General features: G+C 37.8%; 1 protein-coding gene and 1 long non-coding RNA gene across 3 annotated transcripts in view; one reads left to right on the top strand and one right to left on the bottom strand.

Annotated features, from left to right (window-relative positions):
* Positions 1–1451, bottom strand: part of LOC138148353 (uncharacterized) — a 26548-nt gene extending 25097 nt beyond the window's left edge. Inside the window, exon 1 of the long non-coding RNA XR_011165037.1 lies at positions 1312–1451. This is a non-coding gene — a long non-coding RNA (uncharacterized lncRNA). The remainder of the gene's footprint in view (positions 1–1311) is intronic.
* The window catches only part of CTSC (cathepsin C), a 174539-nt gene that overhangs the window by 116932 nt on the left and 35534 nt on the right, over positions 1–22073 (top strand). Inside the window, exons 2-3 of one of the 2 annotated variants that reach the window (XM_069071045.1) lie at positions 1868–2133; positions 5639–5784. In XM_069071045.1, the coding sequence (XP_068927146.1) occupies positions 1956–2133; positions 5639–5784 (324 nt within the window). In that variant the 5' untranslated portion in view covers positions 1868–1955. Of the gene's footprint in view, positions 1–1813; positions 2134–5638; positions 5785–22073 lie in introns of those variants that run through there. The other variant, XM_069071044.1, reaches the window with a different exon arrangement.

Below are 22073 nucleotides of genomic sequence, written 5' to 3'. Positions count from 1 at the left end.
ATGCTTCTGTCATATAAAGTCTAGAAGGTTTCTTAAGGTTCATAGATGTAGAGCCTGCAAGGAACTTAGGAAACCATTTTAGGAATCTGCTCAAAGTCACATAGGTAGTAAGCATCAGAGACCGTATTTGAGCCCAGATCCTTTTCAACTGTGCCCTTAATCTTACCAGTGAAGAAACTGAAGGCCAAGTTTTCTGCAATTAATTAGTGTGACTGTTTAGACTGAAGTTGTGAAACCCTGAAAGTCAACTGTTTAACAAGAATAGCTTGTCAAATTAACCAAACAACTTTCCCCATTTGTTCTATGAGACACTGCTACAATCTAAGTTTATATTTCTATACAGTATCAGTATTGTTAAGTATCTTACCTCCCTCTCAGATTTCAAATACGCTAAATTTAATAAAGGCAATAAGAGTTGAAATAAAGCCCTAGCTACCCCCTTTGCCTCTCATTTATTCAAGGATATAAGTGCAGATACTCATTGTTTTCTAGGTTAAATCCTATGTCCAGAATTAGGGAAGATAAATGAAAAGGAAAGAAGAGGAAAGGAAAAGAGGAAAGAGAAAAGACTAACTTCCAGGAGGTTAGAAAACAAACAAGCAAAAGAAGTTAGGTTATCCAGAAGTAGAATCAGAGAATGTCTGAGGTGAGTGTAACCTCAGCAGCTATCTATAAGCCACACAGTAACTAAATAAGAAAGCCGACTACAATGTACCCAATGAGTGGCCATCCAGTCTAGATCACCATTACCTATTCAGCCTCCAAGACGTCAGATATTTAAGGTATATTCTAGGCAGGTAGAAACAGGAAATACAAATCCCTTTCACATACAGATGAGTAGCTAGAGTGAAAACACTTCAAAAATAACAACAAATATTTAAGTAGGTTTTGTGTGCTGAGCAGTGTGCGAGGTACTGGAGAAAACACAAAGTTTAAACAATCCAGTCACGGGCCTTTATGAAGTTTATAGTCTGGTAGACAGATAAGGCTCATAAGCAATTAACCAAAATACAGCATATTACAGCATTAAACTCATTAGAGAGATGCAAAGTGCTGGGCGGAGAGGGCTGGGAGCTGAAAGCCTTTGGGAAAGACTTCCTGGAGAGGGCAAATTAATTAGGAGTCAAAAGAAATTGACTGGACAATGAAGAGACTCTAGGAAGGCAAAGCCACGAAAGTTGTAGAGAAAGGAAAAAACAATAAGGGGTGGGGGGATAACACCTCTGACTAGGGCCAGTGTAGTATTGTTTGTACCTTTTCTGAGAAATTATGCAAGTTTTGTTTTTTTCTTTTTCAACCTAGGCCACTTACTGAAGTCAGAGGCCAGCCGTTCCTCAGTCCAGATAAGCAACTGGAGAGCCGACTTTCTCAGGACACATCTAATGATATCCTGAAGTTGTGACCCAGCAGTAGGTCAAATCAACCGCTTCCTTATGACTAAGTCCTAGAAACTTGAGCCTGTGGGTGTTCGCCATTCCTGGCTCCGAAGCGTGGGATCTTTTGCAAGCCCTCCCTCGCAAGCAAACCCTCAGCTGCTAGTCTGCAAAGGAACCCAGTCCAGTGCGTGCCGTTCCGTCCCCCTCCACCTCGTCTCCAGAGGCAGCCCCAAAGCAAAGGCGCCAGCGCAACACATTGGCCGGACACGGTCCCTTCCCGTCAAAGAGCCAACCCTAGCACCCAAACTTTGAAAGGGGCGGGCCGGAGGACATGCGGAATGGGGGTGGGTGAGGAGGCGGAGCTCACGTGACGGTTCTCCTTTCCCTCTCCCCATCTCGCCCCCACCGCGTGATCCTTCGGGGGCCTCCTTTTTTCCAGCCCCCTAAAGCTGCTGAGCTTTAAATCCCTTACACCGGGTGGGCTTGGTCAGACCTCTTGTACGGTGAACGCTAGGCTGCGCTCCCTCTGAGCACCTTCCGCAGCAGCCGGTACGCCGAGCTGCTTGCCTACTGGTGGGGATGGGGCTGTGGGGCTGTTCGCTGCTGCCGGTTCTCCTCTTCCTCCTCCCTGGGGACCGGTTTGCCTCCTCCGACACTCCCGCCAATTGCACTTACTCCGATCTGCAGGGCACCTGGGTTTTACAGGTGTCCACGGGGCGGGGTCCTCAGGACAACCGCATCAACTGCTCTGAGTTGGGTAAGCGCCTTGAACCACCTCCTTCCTTTTCTTTTATTTGAGAATGTCTTCCTCCTCTCCTCACAGGTGGTGTAGCCCTTTCCCTTTCCTCGTCCCCTCCCCCCACTACTTCTTTCATTTTTCTTCCTTTCAGTTCAATTTAGGTAAGTTTATGTAGAGCTTGCGCTGAAATGCCCTGGGGTACTCCCTCCATCTTGGTCCCTCTTCTCTCTAATCCTGGATTGAGACCCTCGTACCACTGGTGGACTTGAGGACCTCATGCCCCAGGTCAAAGTAGGGAAAGTTGAGCTGTTATGAACTTTTTTTTGTTTAAATATATTTAGTGTTTTATTTTCCCCAATTACATGTAAAAACAACTTTTAACATGCGTCTTTAAAACTTTCTGAGTTCCAAATTCTCTCCCTTCCTCTCTCCCCACTTCGCCTACCCCTCACTGAGAAGGCAAGCAATTTGATATAGGTTATACATGTGCAGTCATGCAAAACATTGTCATAATGTTGTGAAAGAAAAGATAGACCAAAAAATCTGAAGAAAAATAAAGTAAAAAAAGGTATACTTCAGTCTGTATTCAGACACTATCAGTTCTTTCTCTGGGAATGTTTAGCCCTTCAGAGTTGTATTGGATCATTGTATTGCTGAGAATATATTGCTGATGAACTTTATTTTTACAAAGGTTTTTTGACCCTTCAGGTCCTGAAAAGTCCTTTTTGAAATTGCTTACTTGTTGTCAGTCAATAAGCATTTATTAAGAGCTTATTCCATGCCTCACTATATGCTGAGAGCTGTGGATGCAAAGAAATGCAAAAAAAAAAAAATCCCAAAAATAAAAACACTTCAAAATAACCAAAAAAACCCCAACAAACTTTGTCGTGTAAGGATTTCCAGTCTGATTGGGAGACACTATTGTACTTGGGATTTTGGTGTAATATCATTTAAATCTAATTCTAAAAGTGTCACCCTCTGATCTAAATTAATATTTTTCATTAATTTCACTCTTTAGGCTAGAAGATTACAGTCACCTAGACCTAGCTATTTCTCACCTTCTCCCTTTTCCATTTTTCCCTCTAAGACCTAAGATTTTGGGGACAGAATCTGAGAATTTGGAGCACGTGGCCTTTTTGATACTAGTTTAGGCAATTTCATGAAGTTAAAGATTAGTGGCTAGTTCTCTTTGGCAGTGTGGTCTGCTATGAGTTTGCCTGGGAAAAGAAATGAGCTAGAAGATACTTTAGGACCAGGCAATGGGAACTTTTCCATATTATGTTGGGAGAGAGGGAGGTGAAAATGAGGAAGCTGGCAGTTGTGGAGTTTCCCAAAAAAGTACTTATTTAAATATACTACAAAACTACTGCTCCAGTTTCCGGGCATAACTTTTCGTAGAGACTTTTTTTTAGACAGAGTAAGGAAAACTTTAAAGTTAAAAAAAAAAAGCCTTACTGTTCTTACAGTACAAAATAAAATAACTCAATCTCTGATTTGTTAATGAAATTTCTAATGCCTTATTTTACACAAGACCATGCAACTTGTTAGAGTGGAAAGCATACTGGATTTGGAGCCAGGAGACCTGGATTCAAATTATGACCCTGCCTTTTATTGCCTATGATTATGGTCAAGTCACTTAACCATTTCACCTCTCAGTCATATTTAAAAACACTGTCTTCCTCTCCCCCCTAAAAAAAAAAAAAGAAGGCAATGGACTAGATATCATCAGAGATCCTTCCAGCTCTCCTTTTAATCTGTGAACACAACCTGCCATTAGATTGTGAGTTCCTTGAGAACTGTTTTTTTTTTTTTTAAGATCACTTAAGAATTCCAAAGTGTAAAAGCATTACCAAAACTTTGGCCAATTTTCCCTTAGGGGAGGTGTGCATCTGGTGAAGAGTTAAGGCTGGCAGCTCCCTGACCAAAGTGATTTTCAACTTTAGATAGGAGCACTAAATTTGTCTTATATCTCACATAATAGAACTCAAGCCCCATAATGTGAATACAACCCAAACTCTATGGAGGCAGTGCATGGAAATAAGTTAGATAATCAAGTCATCCTCTAATGTGTCATTAGGGTAGGGACATGTCCCTGATTCTCAAAAGATCTGTGCCAAGGAGCCCAAATTCTAGCAGATCCTATTAAGTTGGAAAGGCTGAGTTGGGGCCTCATGATAAGTGTTGTCTGAGGACCATCTTAAAATTCTGAAGCTTATCACTAAAAGTCTGATTCCTAGGGGATGAATTTTTCATGGCGAATGCAACTCATAAAAATTAGCAAAAAGCAGCAGAGTGCTAGAGTTGGGAGTAAGGAAAATTTGTATTTCTTAACCTGTCTCATGTGTGCCCCAGCTGTTTGACTCTGGGCAAATCACTTAATCTCTTTGAGCCTCATCTCTGTAAAATTTTTCATCTGTAGAATGGGGAGTTTGGATGAGATGGCTGCTAAAGGTTCTTCTAGTTCTGAATCTGTGACTGCTGGTCTGCCAGTGTGTGGAGTATTTATGATCAGCCTGTGTTTGGTGGCAGAGGTTAATCAGGTGTGTGGGGGGACCCTCTTAGAAGAAATCTCAACCTTTTAGAAGTAAAGTAAGAAAACAAAAATAGTGGTGCTTTATGTGTTCAATAGCTAAAGAAACCTCCAAGAACACATCATCATGACCCCAGAGAAATATTGAAGAAGAAAATGTTCGCCATGTTTTGGTATAGTCAGTGTAGTTAAATCTTGCAGAAGAGAAACACTGAATATACTTCAGAAATATCCCTTTTGTGGATTTAGATGGGCATAAGGAAAAGGGAACACGCATTTATTAAGCACCTACCATGTACCCAGGCACTGTGCTAAACACTTTAAAAAATCTCACTTTCCCTACAACAACCTGGTGAGGTAGGTTATATTATTATCCCTATTTACAGTTGAGATAACAACTGAGGCAGAGAGCAGGTAAGTGATATGTCCGACGTAACACAAGTAATAAGCAACTGAGGCCAAATTTGAACTCTGGTCTCCTGACACCAGGCCCAGCTTTCTAGCCACTGTGCCACCTATTTCCTTTCCTGTTGATATCTTTCTAGGGCCTTACTCTTTTAGCTTCATTATTGTCTGCTTTGTTGTCTTTCCCTCTGTCTCTTCCTATTTTTCTACCTCTCACTTTCATTACTCTATACTGACATACTGTATAGAGGCAGAAAACTTATGTTCTAGATTTGACTGAAATATTTTCTAACTTTGTGACCTTATACAAGTCCCTTGATCTCCTAAAGAAAATTCTCACTAATCCTTATTCTTAAGATAATAAGGTTTTCCACAGGGCCAAGTAACAATATAGTTGAAAAATTGTGTTTCAGCGGATTTGGCCAGAAATGAAACATCTTCTATTTTCAACAGAAGAGGATGAAAAGAGCCCAAATCTGGTATAGGAGAAGAAAGCACCTTGATTAAAATGGAGAAAAATGAATGAGAAGGATTTATTACTGTCTCTTTTTTACTTCCTAATTTTTCTTTGCCATTTTTTGTCCCCAGGGCCACCAAGAAAGAAAGTGGTAGTACACCTGCAGAAGTTAGATGTGGCAACTGATGAATTTGGCAATTCTGGTTTCTTCACGATCATTTACAATCAAGGTTTTGAGATTGTGTTAAATGACTACAAATGGTTTGCCTTTTTTAAGGTCAGTTTCCTTAACAATTATGTTCTTATTTTCATCAAACCCTCTACTAAATATCTATTCTCTTTGTCAACCTCAAAAAAGAATGAAAAGAGCTCATTCCTCCCCTCTTCTAGAGGAGTTAAAATAGTCATGTCACCTTATCACTACTTATATAAAGTCAGGAGTTATAAATAGTGAAATATAAACAAATTAAGCTCAATTTATTTTTAATTGTGTATAGTTAACTACGTTTGTCTTCACAGTTTGGTATGTGTGGCTACACCCTTCCTTTCTAATTGTAATAGCAATTACTTGCCTGGTCTGGTCCCTCAAAACTATGGATTAAAAAGAGAATCAGTTTGTGTTGTGCCTCTGAAAGATTCTTATTGATCTGATTGCCCTTTCACAATAGTGTGCAAAATGGATCACTGAGAATAACTTGGGGGAAAGGACTGAAAGTAGCTCCAGAAGATAGTCAATCTAAGGATTATATCTCTGTTACTAATTAAAGCAATGACAGAAGATGGCTCAGTCTAGGTCATTTCTCCTCACACACACAGGCCTGAACTATTGATCTCACTTACCATAGTGTATCAGATCATATTACTTCCCTCAGGAGAAGCTCTTAGTAAAACAGTTTCTGGAAGATTGCAGTCTATGACCCAGATGGTAGTCTGTGACCCAGATGTTCTCTTTAAACTCAGAAACAGCCACGCATACAAATACAGTATTAAATGGTCCAAGCAAATTAAATCCACAAGCCTGAGAATAGCTGTTTCTTACAGCATATAATGCAGAGTAAATATAGTCCTTTTCATGGAACAAGGATTGAAACACTGAGATAATCTGGTGAAGATTATACAAGTAGAACAACATTTTAAAAACCAAGAATGCATGGGAAAGTGAGAGAAAAATATTGTTAGTGATCACAGAAGCCCAAGCTTGTACCCATCAGAGTTTTGCTGTTAAATATTTGTGGTTCATTCTCAGAATATGACCTCCACCTAAAACACTATGTTAATGTTGACCAATAGGAAAACAGAATTCTGGTATTAGAGGGACCTTGGTGGTTATATGTCCAAGCCAGATAGATGAATTTCCTAGGAATCCAACAAGTGGATCTTTCCCTTTAAGCTTCCATCTTGTTAAAAATGATCAACCTCCACTCCTCACCTCACTTTCACTTAAATAATATTTAAGTGCCTGCTTTATGTTCTTGAAAAACCTAACTACTCTGCTTTTAAAATGACTTGTGTTGCTTAATATTTTTAAAAATACTTACTTATTTTTTGTTTTTAACATTCACTTTTATAAGATTTTGAGTTTTAAATTTTCTCTCCTTCCTTCCTCTTTCCTCCCCAATATGGTGAGCAATTCAATATAGGCCATACATGTCAAATCACATTAAACATATTTCCACATTAATTATGTTGTAAAGAAGAGTTAGAACCAAAGGGGAAAAACACAAGAAAGAACCCCTGCCCTATAGCAGCAAGCACCCCAGCGTCCCCAGAGTGGCTGCCAACACAGGTTCTTGGATCTGCTTTGATAAAGGAAAGCAACTCAAAATAGGTTAACAAGCTTACTTTAATCAATCAAACATATATCGGTTACCTAGTTCAGGGGAAAAAGGTCAGCACCCTGAACTTCAGAGTATACAGACAGAATTATCAAGACAGAGAAACAGATCAAGTAGACAGGTTTCCAAACTGTCCAACCATTACATCCATACCAAATCATAGTTACCAGAGAGGGAAGCATCAACATCTGTGTTTTCAAAGCCTCTCAATGGCTGCCCAGAGTCTCATCTGATCAAATCACAGAACACTTCTCAAAGTGAGCCCCAAAGCAAAGCCTCCCATCAGGGATTATATAGCCTTTTCCTGGGTCAGAGAATGTAACCACTCTCTTGGACCCACTGCTCAATCACACAGCATCAAGGTGTGGGCATTCCTGAAGCCAAGCCTCCTGCCACAGGCTCCATGTTACCACATTCAGACTATTAGGAGGCAGAGCATGTTTTCAAATCAAGGAAGGTTCTCAGAGTCTCTTAAGCCTATCAGAGGGTCTAGGGGCAGGGAAGATCTTTAAATTTGCATTTCCATTACACCCCCCCCCCAAAAAAAAAAGGAACAATAGCATGCATTCAGACTCCATAATTCTTTTTCTGGGTGTGGATGGCATTTTAAAAGACCCTCTTTCATATACTAGAAATGGCTTGCTCAGTATGATCAGGGGATCACTGAACTCATCTAAACCAATGCCATAATTTTACAAAGAAGGAAAGCACTGCCCAGAATGCTTAAATAAATCCAAGATCATACCAGTAAAAAGTGACTGACTTCATCCCCCAAGATTCCTAAGTTCAGTATTCTTTCTGTTGTACCATGGTCTTTACGGTATGTACAAATTCGTGATTAAAAACCATTCAATCAGATCAAATTTTACAGATATTAAAGGTTTTTTTTACAAAGATAAATAATCTAAGGTAATTTAAATTTGTATGGTGAAATTCTAAATAATCATGAAGTAGAGATTCATAGTTTCTAATTGTATTGTACATAATGTACATAATGTTGAAAGAATTTAGCTATAACAGCCATCTAGCAATCATCTCTTCCTATAATATTTTGTGTGACCAATTTCATGGTTAAAGAGGTGTTATCTAAATAATTGATTCATACTGGTGAGGTGTGTGTGTGTTTTTTAATGGCCACATCAGTGAATGAGAAAAACTTACTTAAGTACCTAGTGTAACATGAGAATATAGAAATGATACTAGCTCTTTCTGTGGAGGAAGGTTTTTTTTTTCCCTTTTGAAATAATTCTAAATTGGAAAGTTATTTGGAAACCAAAAAAAGGAATTTTCCCCCCAGTCTTAATGGTAATCTCTTAATAGATGATTAAAAAATTGACTTAGGAATAAAATAGAAAAAAAAAAGGAATATACGGACAAGACAATCACAGTTCTATCTACTGAGCTTTGCTTTCAAGTTCTCATTTATAGTGTTAATAAAACATATTTACAGAGTATCTTTTACTGTACTAGCCATTATGGATACAAAAGAAGATTTATGTCTCTATACACACATAATAAAAATACATGTATAAATACATGTACACACATATATAGAAAAAGATAACAGTGCACGTGAGCCACATTTTAAGGGAGACACTAAACGTCCACAAGAAGAGAAGACAGTCAGTATAGTGAGGGGACTTGATAACCATATCATTGGGCAAGTCATCTAACTTTTCAGTTTATTCACATGTAAAATGGAGATAATACACCCCTCTTTCAGGAATGTAGTAAAAGATATGGGAAGCTTTTTTTTCAAACCATAGCATGCTAGTTAGGTCATCCATAGATCATGACTATTCTTTTTTTTTTTTCCTCTTTTTAAAATTTTATTTATTTTTTACTTTACAACATTCAGTTCCACAAGCTTTTGAGTTTTAAATTTTCTCCCCCTCCCCACGACAGTGTACAGTGTGATATAGGCTCTGTGTATACATTCCTATCAAACATTTTCATGTTACTCATATTGCAAAGAAGTATAACCAATTAAATGAACCACAAGAAAGAAGAACTAAAACAAAACAAAAAAGGGAGAGAGCAAATAGTATGCTTCGATCTGCATTCAGACTCTTAATTTTTTGATAGCATTTTCCATCATGAACTTTTTGGAATTGTCTTAGAAACTTGCATTGCTGAGAAGAGCCAAATCTATCGAAGTTAATCATCACACAGTGTGGTCGTAAATGTGTACAATGTTCTCCTGGTTCTGCTCGCTTCACTCAGCATCAGTGCATGTTAGTCTTTTCCGGTTTTTCTTAAGTCTACCTGCTTATCATTTCTTATGGAACAATAGTATTCCATTACATTCCTATGCCATTATTTGTCCAGTCATTCCCCAATTGATAGGCATCCCCTCAATTTCCAAGTTTTGACCACCACAAAAAGAGCGGCTATAGATATTTTTGTACTTGTGTGTCCTTTTCCCATTTGCATGATCTCTTTGGTATGTAGCCCTAGAAGTGGTATTGCTGAGTCAAAGGGTATGCACATTTTTATAGCCCTTTGGGCATAGTTCCAGATTGATTTCCAAAATGGTTGGATTAGTTCATAACTCCACCAACAATGCATTATTAGTGTTCTGATTTTCCCAAATCTCCAGCATTTATAATTTTCCTGTTTTGCATGACTATTATTCTTAAGAAAAGGGAATCATTTTAGCAGAAATAATATCAGACTTAGTCATGAAGATGAGGGTTGCGGTTCTCTCTTGACACCTTCCTGTTCACCATGCCTAGAATGCCTCCCACCTTATTTCTGCTTCTACAAGCAGAAGTTTCCTTAGTTTCCTTCAACATTCAGCTAATGCATAACCTTCAGCATGAGTTTTTTCCCAACAATGCACATATATACAAATATACATTCATATATTGCATATATGCATACACAAGCTATATCTGTGTATATACACATGGATATAAGTATGTGTGTATATTTTCTATATACTTATATAGTGTATGTCCATGTTGACTCCTGGAGGGCAGGGACTGTTTCACTTCATTCTTTGTATCCCTTATCTGTTAACACAGAATCTGGTACATAGTAGGTACTTAGTAAATGTTTGTTAATTGATTGAGATACTACCTCTAGCATCTCAATAAGTCTATAATTACAAAGCAGCTATGTTACTTCTCTCTATGAAATCACATGTACAGACTAATGGAAAATCAATTGAAAGGACTGGAGAAGACAAGGATAGAGAGAGTTGGTCGTTATTTTAAAGTATTTGGAGAACATATTGTGGAATAGGGAGTAGGCAGTCTATTTGGACTTGGTGGGCACAAGTGGGACAAATGTGTGTAAGTTATAGGTAGGAAGTTTTTAGTTCAATAAAAGGAATCACTTTTTAGCGATTATAATGAAGAACTTTCTGAACATTAATATTTCAGAACCATTCAAAAAGAATCACTATCTAATGATGTAAGGAGCTACCTATCTCTGGAAGTATACAAACAGGTGATTTCTCATCAAGGATGTCCCAAAGGAACTCTTCCACATGTAACAGATTGGACTAAATGATTTCTAGGATCCCTTTCACCGGTTAACATTTTATGATTCTGTGGGTCTTTTAGAGATTTTTAGAGAAAAATGGTACATGAAACTAATCCCTTAGGAATTGAGGACAGAAGAAATAGGACATACATTTTTTTTTCTAATATCTGGAAAGGGAAATGAGATGAATATTGTCTTTACTCACATTCCAATATTGGATCTTATTCAAACCTTTTAAGGTTTGTTTATTCTGGTCTTATCTAGAAATTGTCTTTTTTTTTTCATACATAGTATAGCCAGGTCCAATTAATATGAATAAGAAATCTCACAAAGTAGTTGTATTATTTAGATTTTCACTACATGATTCTTTTAGGTTGTTATTAATGACCATATTTTATATAATTATAATAGTATAAATTTGAATGCATGTGACCACTTCATGAGATTCATTATTCTTACTAATTGGGACCTAGCTGTATATATACTCTTCCCCACTAACCCAGCATTAATCTGAATTTAGAATTTCTCTTTCCACATTGTGATTTCATCATGTAGAAAAAGAACATTGACCTGGGAAATAACGGATGATCTGGATTCTGGGCAGATCTCTGTTGTGGACTAGCTGTGTCACTTTGGGCACACTTCCTCTCTCTGGATCTTCATTACTTCATACATAAAATGAAGAGTTTGTATTTGATGTTCTTTAAGTTTTCCTTCAAGGCCAAACATTCTACAATTCTTAGTAAGTCAAGCCGATAGGCAAACATGGAGGCCAGCCTGCCCCCTCTGCTTGCCTACCAAGTTATAATTTGTTGAGGGAAAAAGATACTGAGATATATACACAGAGAGACAGAGACAGAGAGAGGAAAGTAATTATTCCTTACTCTTGTGTAAGAGTTGAACTATCTAAATAATTTAGAAGGAATTATTTTTATGGTATTTGCCTTTTTAGGAGTGACCTAGAAACCAAGTGTTTTCCCTTTAAAAGAGTGTGCTCTGCTTATAAACAGCCAACATTGTATTATTTTAAGAGAGGAGTCTTTTCTTCCTAAATGTATTGAGTTTGTATCCATAATCAATGTCTCACCCATATCCACTACCAGAATACCCATAGGATTTATAAAGGAGGAAGTCATAGAAAGTAAGATGAGGACAAGACTAGTTTATGCATTTCCAAATTATTAAATCCAGAAGGTTTCTTTTCTCCTTTTTCCTTTTGTTAATGTCACTTCCTCTGTACCATAAGGGCAAAGGAAAAAGACTCAAAAAGAGAATGTTAGAAAAGAAGGAACTCACCATTTAAAATTTGAGTCATGAGATGAGAATGAAAAGAGAGGAAGTTGTATTCAAAATGTTTTTTGGTCAGCCCTTGCCAAAGATTATTTTTTCTAATTGAGATGTTGTTTAGGGTGAGATTCTTTCTAAAAGTGTCAGTTTGGATCTTCTTTCTAGGGTGTGCCTCTTATTATAGTGGGTTTTGAATCCCACTACGTAGCTCCTTTCTCTGAGAATCCTACACTCTTAAAATTAGATGTAACTGTATGCTTTACTTAACATTGCAATACTAGAGATGTTGGTCTCATGTGTTTCTTTGGTTATAGATTTGTGTGGGTCTAGAGTTTAAATTTTAACTCAGCAGCAAAGGATGATACTTTTGCTTTTAAAAGACTTCCATTTTATAAATAGGAATGATTCCAGAGTAAGCAGTTTTAACCCAATATAATCTATACCAATGTTAGTTCCAGTTCTTAACTTTAAACTTGGAAAGACTTATATGGCATAATTCCAAAGCTGGAAAAGGTAAAAATTTGCCTTTCTTATAATGCCTTATCGTGTTTTAATCTTGTTTTTCTTCATCTGAATTTAATACCACATTTGACCCTTTGTAAAATTTTCTTAGGATGTCACTGATTTTATGAGTCAGTTTTTCTTGCACATGGGCACTGTGGGGAAGTATGATTTGAACATCTGAGGAGCAACTTGGGTGAGCACTATTGAAATATTTTACCTTTCTTACCAAATAACACAATGCTTGTGTGTTTTGCACCTTAATCCTCAAAGGGAGTGGGAGAACAAGGATGCATCTTTATAGCTTGTCACTTTCCTGTTTGAGCCTGCTTAACTATCAGTGAATTGCTCTTCTGCTAAGCCATAGCATATGGTGTGCATGCTGAATATGTGTACTCAAGAATTTAATTATTTAAGTGTGGTTCTCATATTGAGTGAATATATGGGATACTCTTAAGGCAAGAGGCATAGTGGCCCCGGTCTTCTGAGAAGGCCCTGAGCTTCTCAATAGAGAGAGAGTATCTTTGAGACAATTTAGAATTGCCAAGTCACTATCCTAGAATTATACCCAGATATTATATTTCCTTACACTTCCAGAGACCCACCCCTCTATCCTTAGTCATGATATACATCTCTGTGACATTGGCCCATCCTATTGAAAAAACTGGAGAGGACTGTGAGGAAGGAATTTTTCACTGTTAAACTACCCTCTGGAATCAAGTCTAAGAACTTCCACTTAGAACCTGTATGACCTTGGCCAAATTAGTTTGTTTCTCAGGATCATTTTAAATCTAAATCAATGATCCCTTAACTTTCCTGAGGGGCTAGGTTAGATGTAAAACCACTCTGGACCAGTAGAGTGGACAGGGTATCACAAAAAGAATAAAAGAGAGAGAGAGAAAAGAAATAGAACCTTCCCCTGCCTACCCAGCCATACATTTGCAAATATCACTGTCCCATAACTTTCCTCTCATTTCCCACATAGCATTCATAAACCATGAGAAGTGGGTATGGAAAAGAAATTGAAGGGAAGTTGAGAGGACAGATGTGAATGCCTCCTGTTAGCCTCACTTTCTTGCCATGCAGCAGTAACCATCGTCTCTCCCAGAGATGCTTAGCTAACACGGCAGAGGAAGATCCTGCGTTTGCTTAAAGGGAAGAATACCTGACTAGCAAGTGCTAAATTCATAGGGCAAGAGTTTATAGATTAAAGTGGGAAGTAGTGTTCCAACTAACATTCAGCATTAGGTCAGATTATTATCATACCTGCTGACCAACCTGTGCTTCTGCATGTGCTCGCTGGATATTATATGCTGCATGCACGATGTTACTAATGCTTCATTTGGGTGTAATGTCAGATCATGCAATAAAAAATGCATTGATCTCTTTATTAGTATTTTTACCAGTTAAATATGAAGAACACTGGACTGGGCACACATTAACACACATAGTGGTTAAGAAAGGGCCTAATCCATGTTTGCCAAAAGTAAGTAACCCTAGTTTTTATTGTTTTATAGTTATTAAATAGAAAAACCAGTCTGGCATGGAAACTTCAAAAATGAGGTGGCTCTTTTTAAGCTGAGGCATACTGGGAATACTGAGGCCAAGAGTCAGAAGTCTCCTGTTAAGCAGCTAAGACCACAAACCAAAGAACATTCTGCACACACAGGCTTTGGGAAAGGGAATCCTGGTCAGCCATACGTCTCTTCAACTACTCTCCTGCAATATGGAATGCAGCAGGAACAATACTAATGTCTTCTTTGAACATGAAGGACAGCTGTCTACATAAATAGCTAGAGTTTGAAAAGTTAGACTCTACTGAAACATTGAACTTTTTTTCTAGTTGAAATGATTTAACAAGTCTCTTGCTGGCTGCAGAAATTTTACTTTTTTTAAGTCTGATTTCCTGATAGGTGTTTGGTGGTCTTACCTCAATTGAGTTTTATCCTGTTCCTTTCCTTAACTGTTTTAGAACCTTGCCATGTATAAGTTTCAACCTCATACGTATGTGAGCAGTTTGGTTGTTGAAAAGTCATTAAAATTTTGAGACCAAAAATGAGCTACTGTGTAAAGAAAAAGAATTAAATCAACTTAAGAAAGATGTAAAATATTACTTCTCATGTGCACAGTCCTGAAAAGGAAAGAAAAAAGAACATTTGCACATGAAATACTGCTATACTCATTGTGTGAAGAAACAGTTTTTTTCTGTTAAAATATGGGGATAGACACAGACAATGAAGAGGACCCATTTAGACAACTGAGGAACATATTTGAGAGCAGAGAAATGATTAAAGTTCACAGGGTATTATCCTCCCTGGGCTTTTTTGCATATGACTTTATCTTGAGAGGTTAAAAATCCTATTTGTAAATCAAAAGCTGTTCAGAGACTGGATTAAATGAAGACTAATAGTTTCATAACTGACAAAAAGTTAGATTTCCTGAGTTCTGTCTCATGAAGGAAGGATGAGTCAGTGGCTCCCAGGAAGCTCAGATTTGAGCAGCAAGGACTCCATCAGGACAGAAGATAACAACCCTTTAAAGTAGGGGTTGAGTGAGAAGGTGTTACTGGCAGGATCAGTGAATTGACGACTAGGGTTCAGGTGCTGCAGATGGAAGCTTGAATACTGAAAGAGAAAGCACCTTGTGGATTAACTGAAAAAAAAAAAGGTAAAATCCTTCTTAGAGAGCTGAACTCTACTGCAATTTTATCTATTGCCTTTCAGTGACATCTAAGTGTAAGAGAGGTGTAACCTCTCAAAAGTACCTATCTGCTCCCTTTTCCCCACTCTGGTTTGTATAGAACAAGCAGATGGGGAAAGACAGAATTTGCCAAGAGTTCTACTTGGCTTTAAACAATAGACTGGTGGCTGATTAATTATAAGGTTCCTGTTGTGGGAAGAGCTAACTGCTTGTTTGCACTGCCTTGAGACCTCTACTTAGCTACTAACAACTGATTAGATAGCCTAAAGTTGTCCTGAGTGAAGGTCTGACTGTATTGCCCACAGTGACAACCCAGTAAATCTTTGTAGTTCTCTGGCATGAGACAATGAGGAAGGTAAGCAGCTAACACAGAAGTGACCTCCTGTGGGAGAGATTTTTCTTGAAGGGGCCAAGGATAGTAATGCATGCAGTCAAGAATTGCTTTAAGCAAATGGGTTTACCTCACTCTTATGCTTCAGTGCTAGGTTTCAATTTGTGTCTACTTTTCCTTCTAGATACTGCGTATTGGTGGGAGAGTATGACCCAATTTTATATGTAAACTGTGATCTATTGATAACTCCTTCATTTGTCTTAGCTAACTGTAATGTTGTAATTATTGGGGGTGGGGTTTGCTTTATCATGAATAAATATTTTGCTTTTAAGAACTAAAGACGTCACAGTGATTGATTTTGTATAGTTGGGAAGCATACCAATGGAGTCTCAATGAGTCACATTGGTTATTGAGTAGTGAGACTGTATCCTTCTTTCATAACAAGTTTACCCTTAGGACTGAGAGATTTGGAGTCATAGCCACATGGTGATGGTACAACGTGGGGAATCCCAGATCTGTCAATATGAGGGCATGTTGGAATAAGCAAGTCAGCTCAGAGGAAGATTGATGGATACATCCTGTGCCAAAATCTCCATAATGAAGTGGTAGGACTGTGAGGGAGAGCAAGCCAACTCTGTTGTTGACATTCTGTGCCTGACCACAGTCACACAACAAATCTGCTAGAAAAAGGAACAGAGATGAGGAAGAGGAGGGCATATTGGAGGAAAGGGTTTTAATTGTTTTTAGGGAGGAGAGTAGTGATTTCTTCTGGCCCTGCTGCAAGAATAGAAGTTCTGTTTTTGGGGACCAGTTAATTAGATTCGTCAAATGTGTAGCATAATTGCAAGGGCTCTGGACTAAACTAAGCCTCAGGAGACCTGAGTTCTAAACCCTTCTCTACCAAGAGCTAACTCAGTGTGACTGCAAGTCACATTACCTCCTTGGACTTCAGATTTTTTGCTACATGATTAAGTTGGAGTTGATTATTTCAGGGAACTGGTGAAGGAGAATGTGAACTGAACCAAATTGAGGTATCTTTGTTGTTTAGATGTTACCAAACCCATTCCATTTCCTCATTGCCTGGAATGTACTCTTTCCTTACCTCCTCTTGGCATCCCAATGTCCATTTAAGGCTAAACTCATGTATCACATTCCAGGTTAGCCTTTCCTGGTCTCTCTTGATATAAATTTCCTCTTACCTCCTCAAGTGATCAGATAATGTCTGCATTTGACTATTTACATGTTTTTCCCCAGCAAAATGGAAAGTCCTTAAGTGAAGGGACAATTTTCTGTTCATCTTTATATAATCGGTGTCTAACAGATTGACTTGAACAGTAATAGATGCTTAATAATGGCTCATTGTAGTAAAAAAAATACTAGTCCACTTAATTTCCATAATAATTAGAACTTACATTTATCTACCAAAATATTAAGTACTTACATTTTTGTAGGGCTTTATGATTTAGAAAGTACCCTAAGTTCATTATTTCACTTAAACTTCACAACAACCCTGTGAAGCTACTGTCGATAATATTATCTCCATTCTACAGATGAGAATAGTCTGAGACCATAAATAACTTGTGTGGGTCACCTGCTAGCTAGGAAATGGTGGAGCAGAAATTTGAACTGAGACCTTTTAACTCCAAGTTCATTATTCCTTCCACTATATTACTTTGCCTCTTGGAATTGGAGAGTGAAAGAGAAGTCTTTTGGGGAAAGAAAAAAAGGCTTTAGGTTCTGTCTTGTGGGTAGTCAACTCTTCTGGTAAAACCGAAAATTGCTTGTGTACTTTGCCAGCTGATGCTGAATGCTTCAGACAAGGACTGGTAAATGTGTCTGGTAATGACTCTTAATAATGAAGAGTAGGGTTGAAATGCATTCTCTGTTAATAATTACAGTGTCATGGGACAAATTTCTTAATTATAGACCAATGACCAGTTGCACAGATCATCACATTTTTCAGTGAATGCCCATCCATCAATGTCCTGTGAGCTAACAGTAGTTGCCCCTGAGGATCTCAGCTCTGATATTTACTTTGTGACCTTAGGAGAATTGTTTCCCCTCTCTGGGTCTCTTTTTCTTGATTTGTAAAATGAAGAGGTTGGACAAGATGGCTCTCATAGGTGCCTTCCATTTTGAAATCTTTTGAAAGAAGTACTTGGGTTTTTTGCTTTGATTTTTGGGTTTTTGTTTTGTTTTGGTTCAGTTATCTGCCCTTTCTCTAGTATACTTTTTGTTTTTCTGTGATTTCATTGGCATGGGGTATTCCTGGCTTGGGAACTTGCTGCACCAATGCATATCAGTACTTGGTCTACAACTTACAGGTAGGTTGAGTGATTTGGTCACAATTACCTGAGCAACATTTATTAAACAGGATGTGAAATATCTTCCCAATTCCAAGGCTAACCCTTTATGTAACTTTGTGTAACTTTTCAACGCCTCTTTCTATACTAACCAAAGGATAGGAGAAGTTCTGTTTTGAGGGACCAGTTAATTAGATTTGCCAAATGTGTAGTATAGTTGCAACTCTAACCAAACACAGGTTTTTTTTTTTATACATTTCCTACATTTAAATTAAAAAATAAACTCCACCCCAATAGACCAACTGATTCTCAATGAATCATTCTCTATCCACCATAGTGGACAATAGGTCTAACCCTAATGCTTGGAACTTTAAAGTAGCAGGGATTGAGGAAAGTCTTCCATCTCCTCCAAACAGAAAGGTATTTGTGCTACTTGTGGGGTTGTGAAATTATTTACTCCTTTTATTGGTTTAGTGATCTAGCTCTTCTTAAAGGGACACTAGCTATATCAGAAGTGGAACAAATCAGGTTAATTCTGTTGTAAACTATCAATTACTAAAGAGGGGTGGGTGCTATTCCAAGCTACAGAAGTCCTTTAATTATACCATGTGTTAAATGCTCCTGCATTTATACTATTCAGAATCAGCTATGGCTCTAGTCTTATAAAACATAATTAAAAAAAACATTTATGTAGCACAAAATTGGCCCTCTAGATAGGCAATTTCATATTGTGTTTAGAAGTAGTTTTTTGTTGCTCCCAAGAGAGGAGTCATGCATTTAAATTATACCTGGAGTATGGGCTTACTGGATCATTCAGGTAGGAAGAAAACTATAAAACCACAAGGTCACATATTCTTGAGATCCTTCTTCCATAAGATTCTATAAATTGGGTCTTGAGAGCTTATGTCAGAAAAGAAAACATGGATCTAGGAGAATTCAACCTAGCTTCTAGAAGTAGCTATTAGCTTGCAGTGGAACCTGGTTATGTCTGAAAGCAGCCATGTGACCTCTGGACCCCTAATAGAAGCACTGGACTAAGATCTCTTCTTTTTCTGTCATTCTGTGATTCTTTGAAAAAAGACCAACATCATTTTTGAAAAACTAATCACATTTTAGAGTGCCTTGAGAGTCATTGATTGGTGTAGTGAAAAGAAAACTGGATTCAGTCAAAAAACCTGGGGTTCTCAAGACCCACATAACTCTATTATTGCTCCTTATAAGATATTAAGTTGTACACAATTCACAACCACATTGAACCTATTATGTGTAAAAATGGGTGTAATTATACTTTCACTAGCCTACCTCAAAGGATCATTGTGAGAGCCTTAGATGAGAGGAGAGTGTCTATTCTTTGGGAATTTACACATTTATTATTTTCATCTTCAAGTAGTAGCCACTTTGTTGTATTTTCTCTTTTTTTCCCCTTTTTATTACTCTTTTGAAAAAAAAAAACCTAGAATGTTACAGCTGAAAAGTATTTCAGAGATAGCCTAGTCTAACTTCAGTTTCTAGTTAAAAAAAAAAAAACTCAGTCCCAGAGAATTTCAGTAATTTTCTCAAGATCACAAAGGTAGAAAGAGTATGATGTGGGGATAGAGAGATAGTCTTAAAGCTAAGGAGTTCAAGTCCTACCTCTGATAAAGGACGACTCCTTTAATTAGAAGCTAGATCTCCTTTCATTCAATTCAATTTTACCTCAAGACCAGATTTTTCTTTTTCTTTTTTTTGCTTTTTGGAGAGCAATTGGAATTAAGTGACTTGCCCAAGGTCACATGGCTATTTTTTTTGTGTTAAGTGTCTGAGGCTGGATCCAAACCCAGGTCCTCCTGACTCCAGGGCTGGTGCTCTATTTACTGTGCCACCTAGTTGCCCTAAGATCAAATATTCTTGAGAGAGAGAGAGAGATAGAGAGAGTGTATGTGTGTGTGTGTGTGTGTGTGTGTGTGTGTGTGGCAGAGAGAAAAACCTCATTTCTCAAAGTCTGGTGAAGTCTATAAATCACTTCTCAGAGTAATATTTTTTAGTGCATAAAATACATAGGATGGCCAAGGAAACCAATTTTATGAAACTGTAATTATCAGAATATTGAAAAAAAGCCCAACAACTTCATGAATCCCAAGTTAAGAACCCCTGCTCCAGGCCATATTTGTATATGACAATACTTTATAGCTATAAACTACAGTATAACTAAGTACATAACTATAAGATATTGTAACAGCATTGGGGTAAATCTGTATACCTTACTGAATCCCTACCCCTTTACATCAGCTTTCTGTCCTTTATGCTTCTTTCCAATTTTGATGCTTTTTCCATAAGTTAGGAGGCAAAGGACCTCAGCTTCTTTGTTAAATAGTAAATGACATTTTACCAATTGACTTAACTATATGAAATACAAGGAGTGGATCCAACCTTTGGCACCTTAAGTTTTCCATGGGAATCTAGCCCTTTGTTCAGGAAGCTGCCTAGCCATTATTAATAATGGCCAGGAAATGACACTTCTTCCAGCTTCCTCAAACCAATGGTGTCAAACTCAAATAGAAATAGGGGTAACCATTTCATACATAAGGAGCTCTCCAAGCTGTATATTGATTTGGTTTTAAAAAATGTAATATTATCCATATTTTATTGTGTTTTTATTTATTTTGTTAACTATTTCCCAATTACATTTTAATCTGGTTCTACCACATTCGGGAGTATTGCAGGCTGAATATTTGACATCTGCCTAAGCATGTCCCTCATGCCTCAGTGTGGCATGAATGCCCACTATACCTAAACAGTTCACCAATGAAGCATAAACTCAGGAGCATCTTACCAATTTTGAAAAGTTTCGAAAATGACCTGGCAGTGGGGATTCACTTCTACGACTTGGCTGCATTGCTCCATCTCCTGGACCAGTGTGAGTGTATAGGGTGGGATTAGCATTAATGCAGAGCCCCACACTCATTGTCACTAGTCTTTCGAAGCATTGAAATAGTATTTTAGTGTGATCACAGCAGTATTTTGGGGGTAATTCATAATTCATTAGAATACATACTAAATACTCCAGTCAGTGTACTGAAAACCAGTATTCTTCATTAGAATGTGAACAAGGGAGGCAAGTTTTCCCTGGAGAGCTATGTAGTCATCTTGGCAAGGAGTTACAAAATTTCGACTTGGGTAACCTTTGCTCTAGTCTCATCCATGATTTTTCACTCCCATTCCAAGCTTTTTACAACATAGGACCAAGGTAGTAATTTAGAACAATGAGGAGTGTAGACTGGAATACTTCAGTGATGCCATTCTGTGTGAATCCCCGTACATCCTCTAATAAAATGATTCATCCTTCTTTACTAATTGCTGGACAAATGGAGGTCCACAAACATCCAAAGAAACAAAGGGCATCAATTTCTACCATAGATATTAAAATTTGAAATTACATGTGAAGTGTAACTTGACTTTTATCTATAATCCCTTTCTTTAACTCAGTCAACAGATATGTGATGAGGAAACTGATGCCCCCTGTGCCCACAGTCACACAGCTAGTAAGTTAGCCATAGCCAATCAGTCAGTATTTGTTAAATCCCTACTATGTACCAGACACTGTGCTAAGTACTAAGGACACAAAGAAAAACAAAAGATAGTCCCTTCACTCAAGGAACTCCAAGCCTAATGAGGGAGACATATACAAATATGGTGTTTACTGGATAAAATGGAGGTAATCAACAGAGGGAAGGACTAGCATTAAGGGGGATCAGGAAAGGTTTTATATAAACTTAGGTCTCCCTGCATCAAAGTCAGTAATGCCCATGTTTTTCCCACTGTCCCACACCACCACACAAATCAGTACTATAGTGAGATAGTAGTAATAATAATCCACATTAATATAGCATTTTAAGGTTCACAAAGCATTTTCTTCACAATACGGTTTAAAATAGGCTTGGCTTAGTTGGGACATAGTGGATAAGCACTGAATCTGGAGTTAGAAGATGAGTTGTTGTTGAACACATATACATTTGTCCTTTGAACAAAGTCAGATTTTCTGGAAGTAGATAATTATTAATGAACTTGATGGGGAGGAAGAACAAAATTACCTAGATTCTCTCTCTCTCTCTCTCTCTCTCTCTCTCTCTCTCTCTCTCTC

This window comes from Petaurus breviceps, unplaced genomic scaffold, assembly GCF_028583685.1.
Source record: "Petaurus breviceps papuanus isolate PSGF00001 unplaced genomic scaffold, PetGlider_PUasm1.0 90823, whole genome shotgun sequence".
Classification (NCBI taxonomy): domain Eukaryota; kingdom Metazoa; phylum Chordata; class Mammalia; order Diprotodontia; family Petauridae; genus Petaurus; species Petaurus breviceps.
The sequence above is the reverse complement of the archived record's forward strand: the minus strand, read 5'-3'. Positions and strand labels throughout refer to the sequence as shown.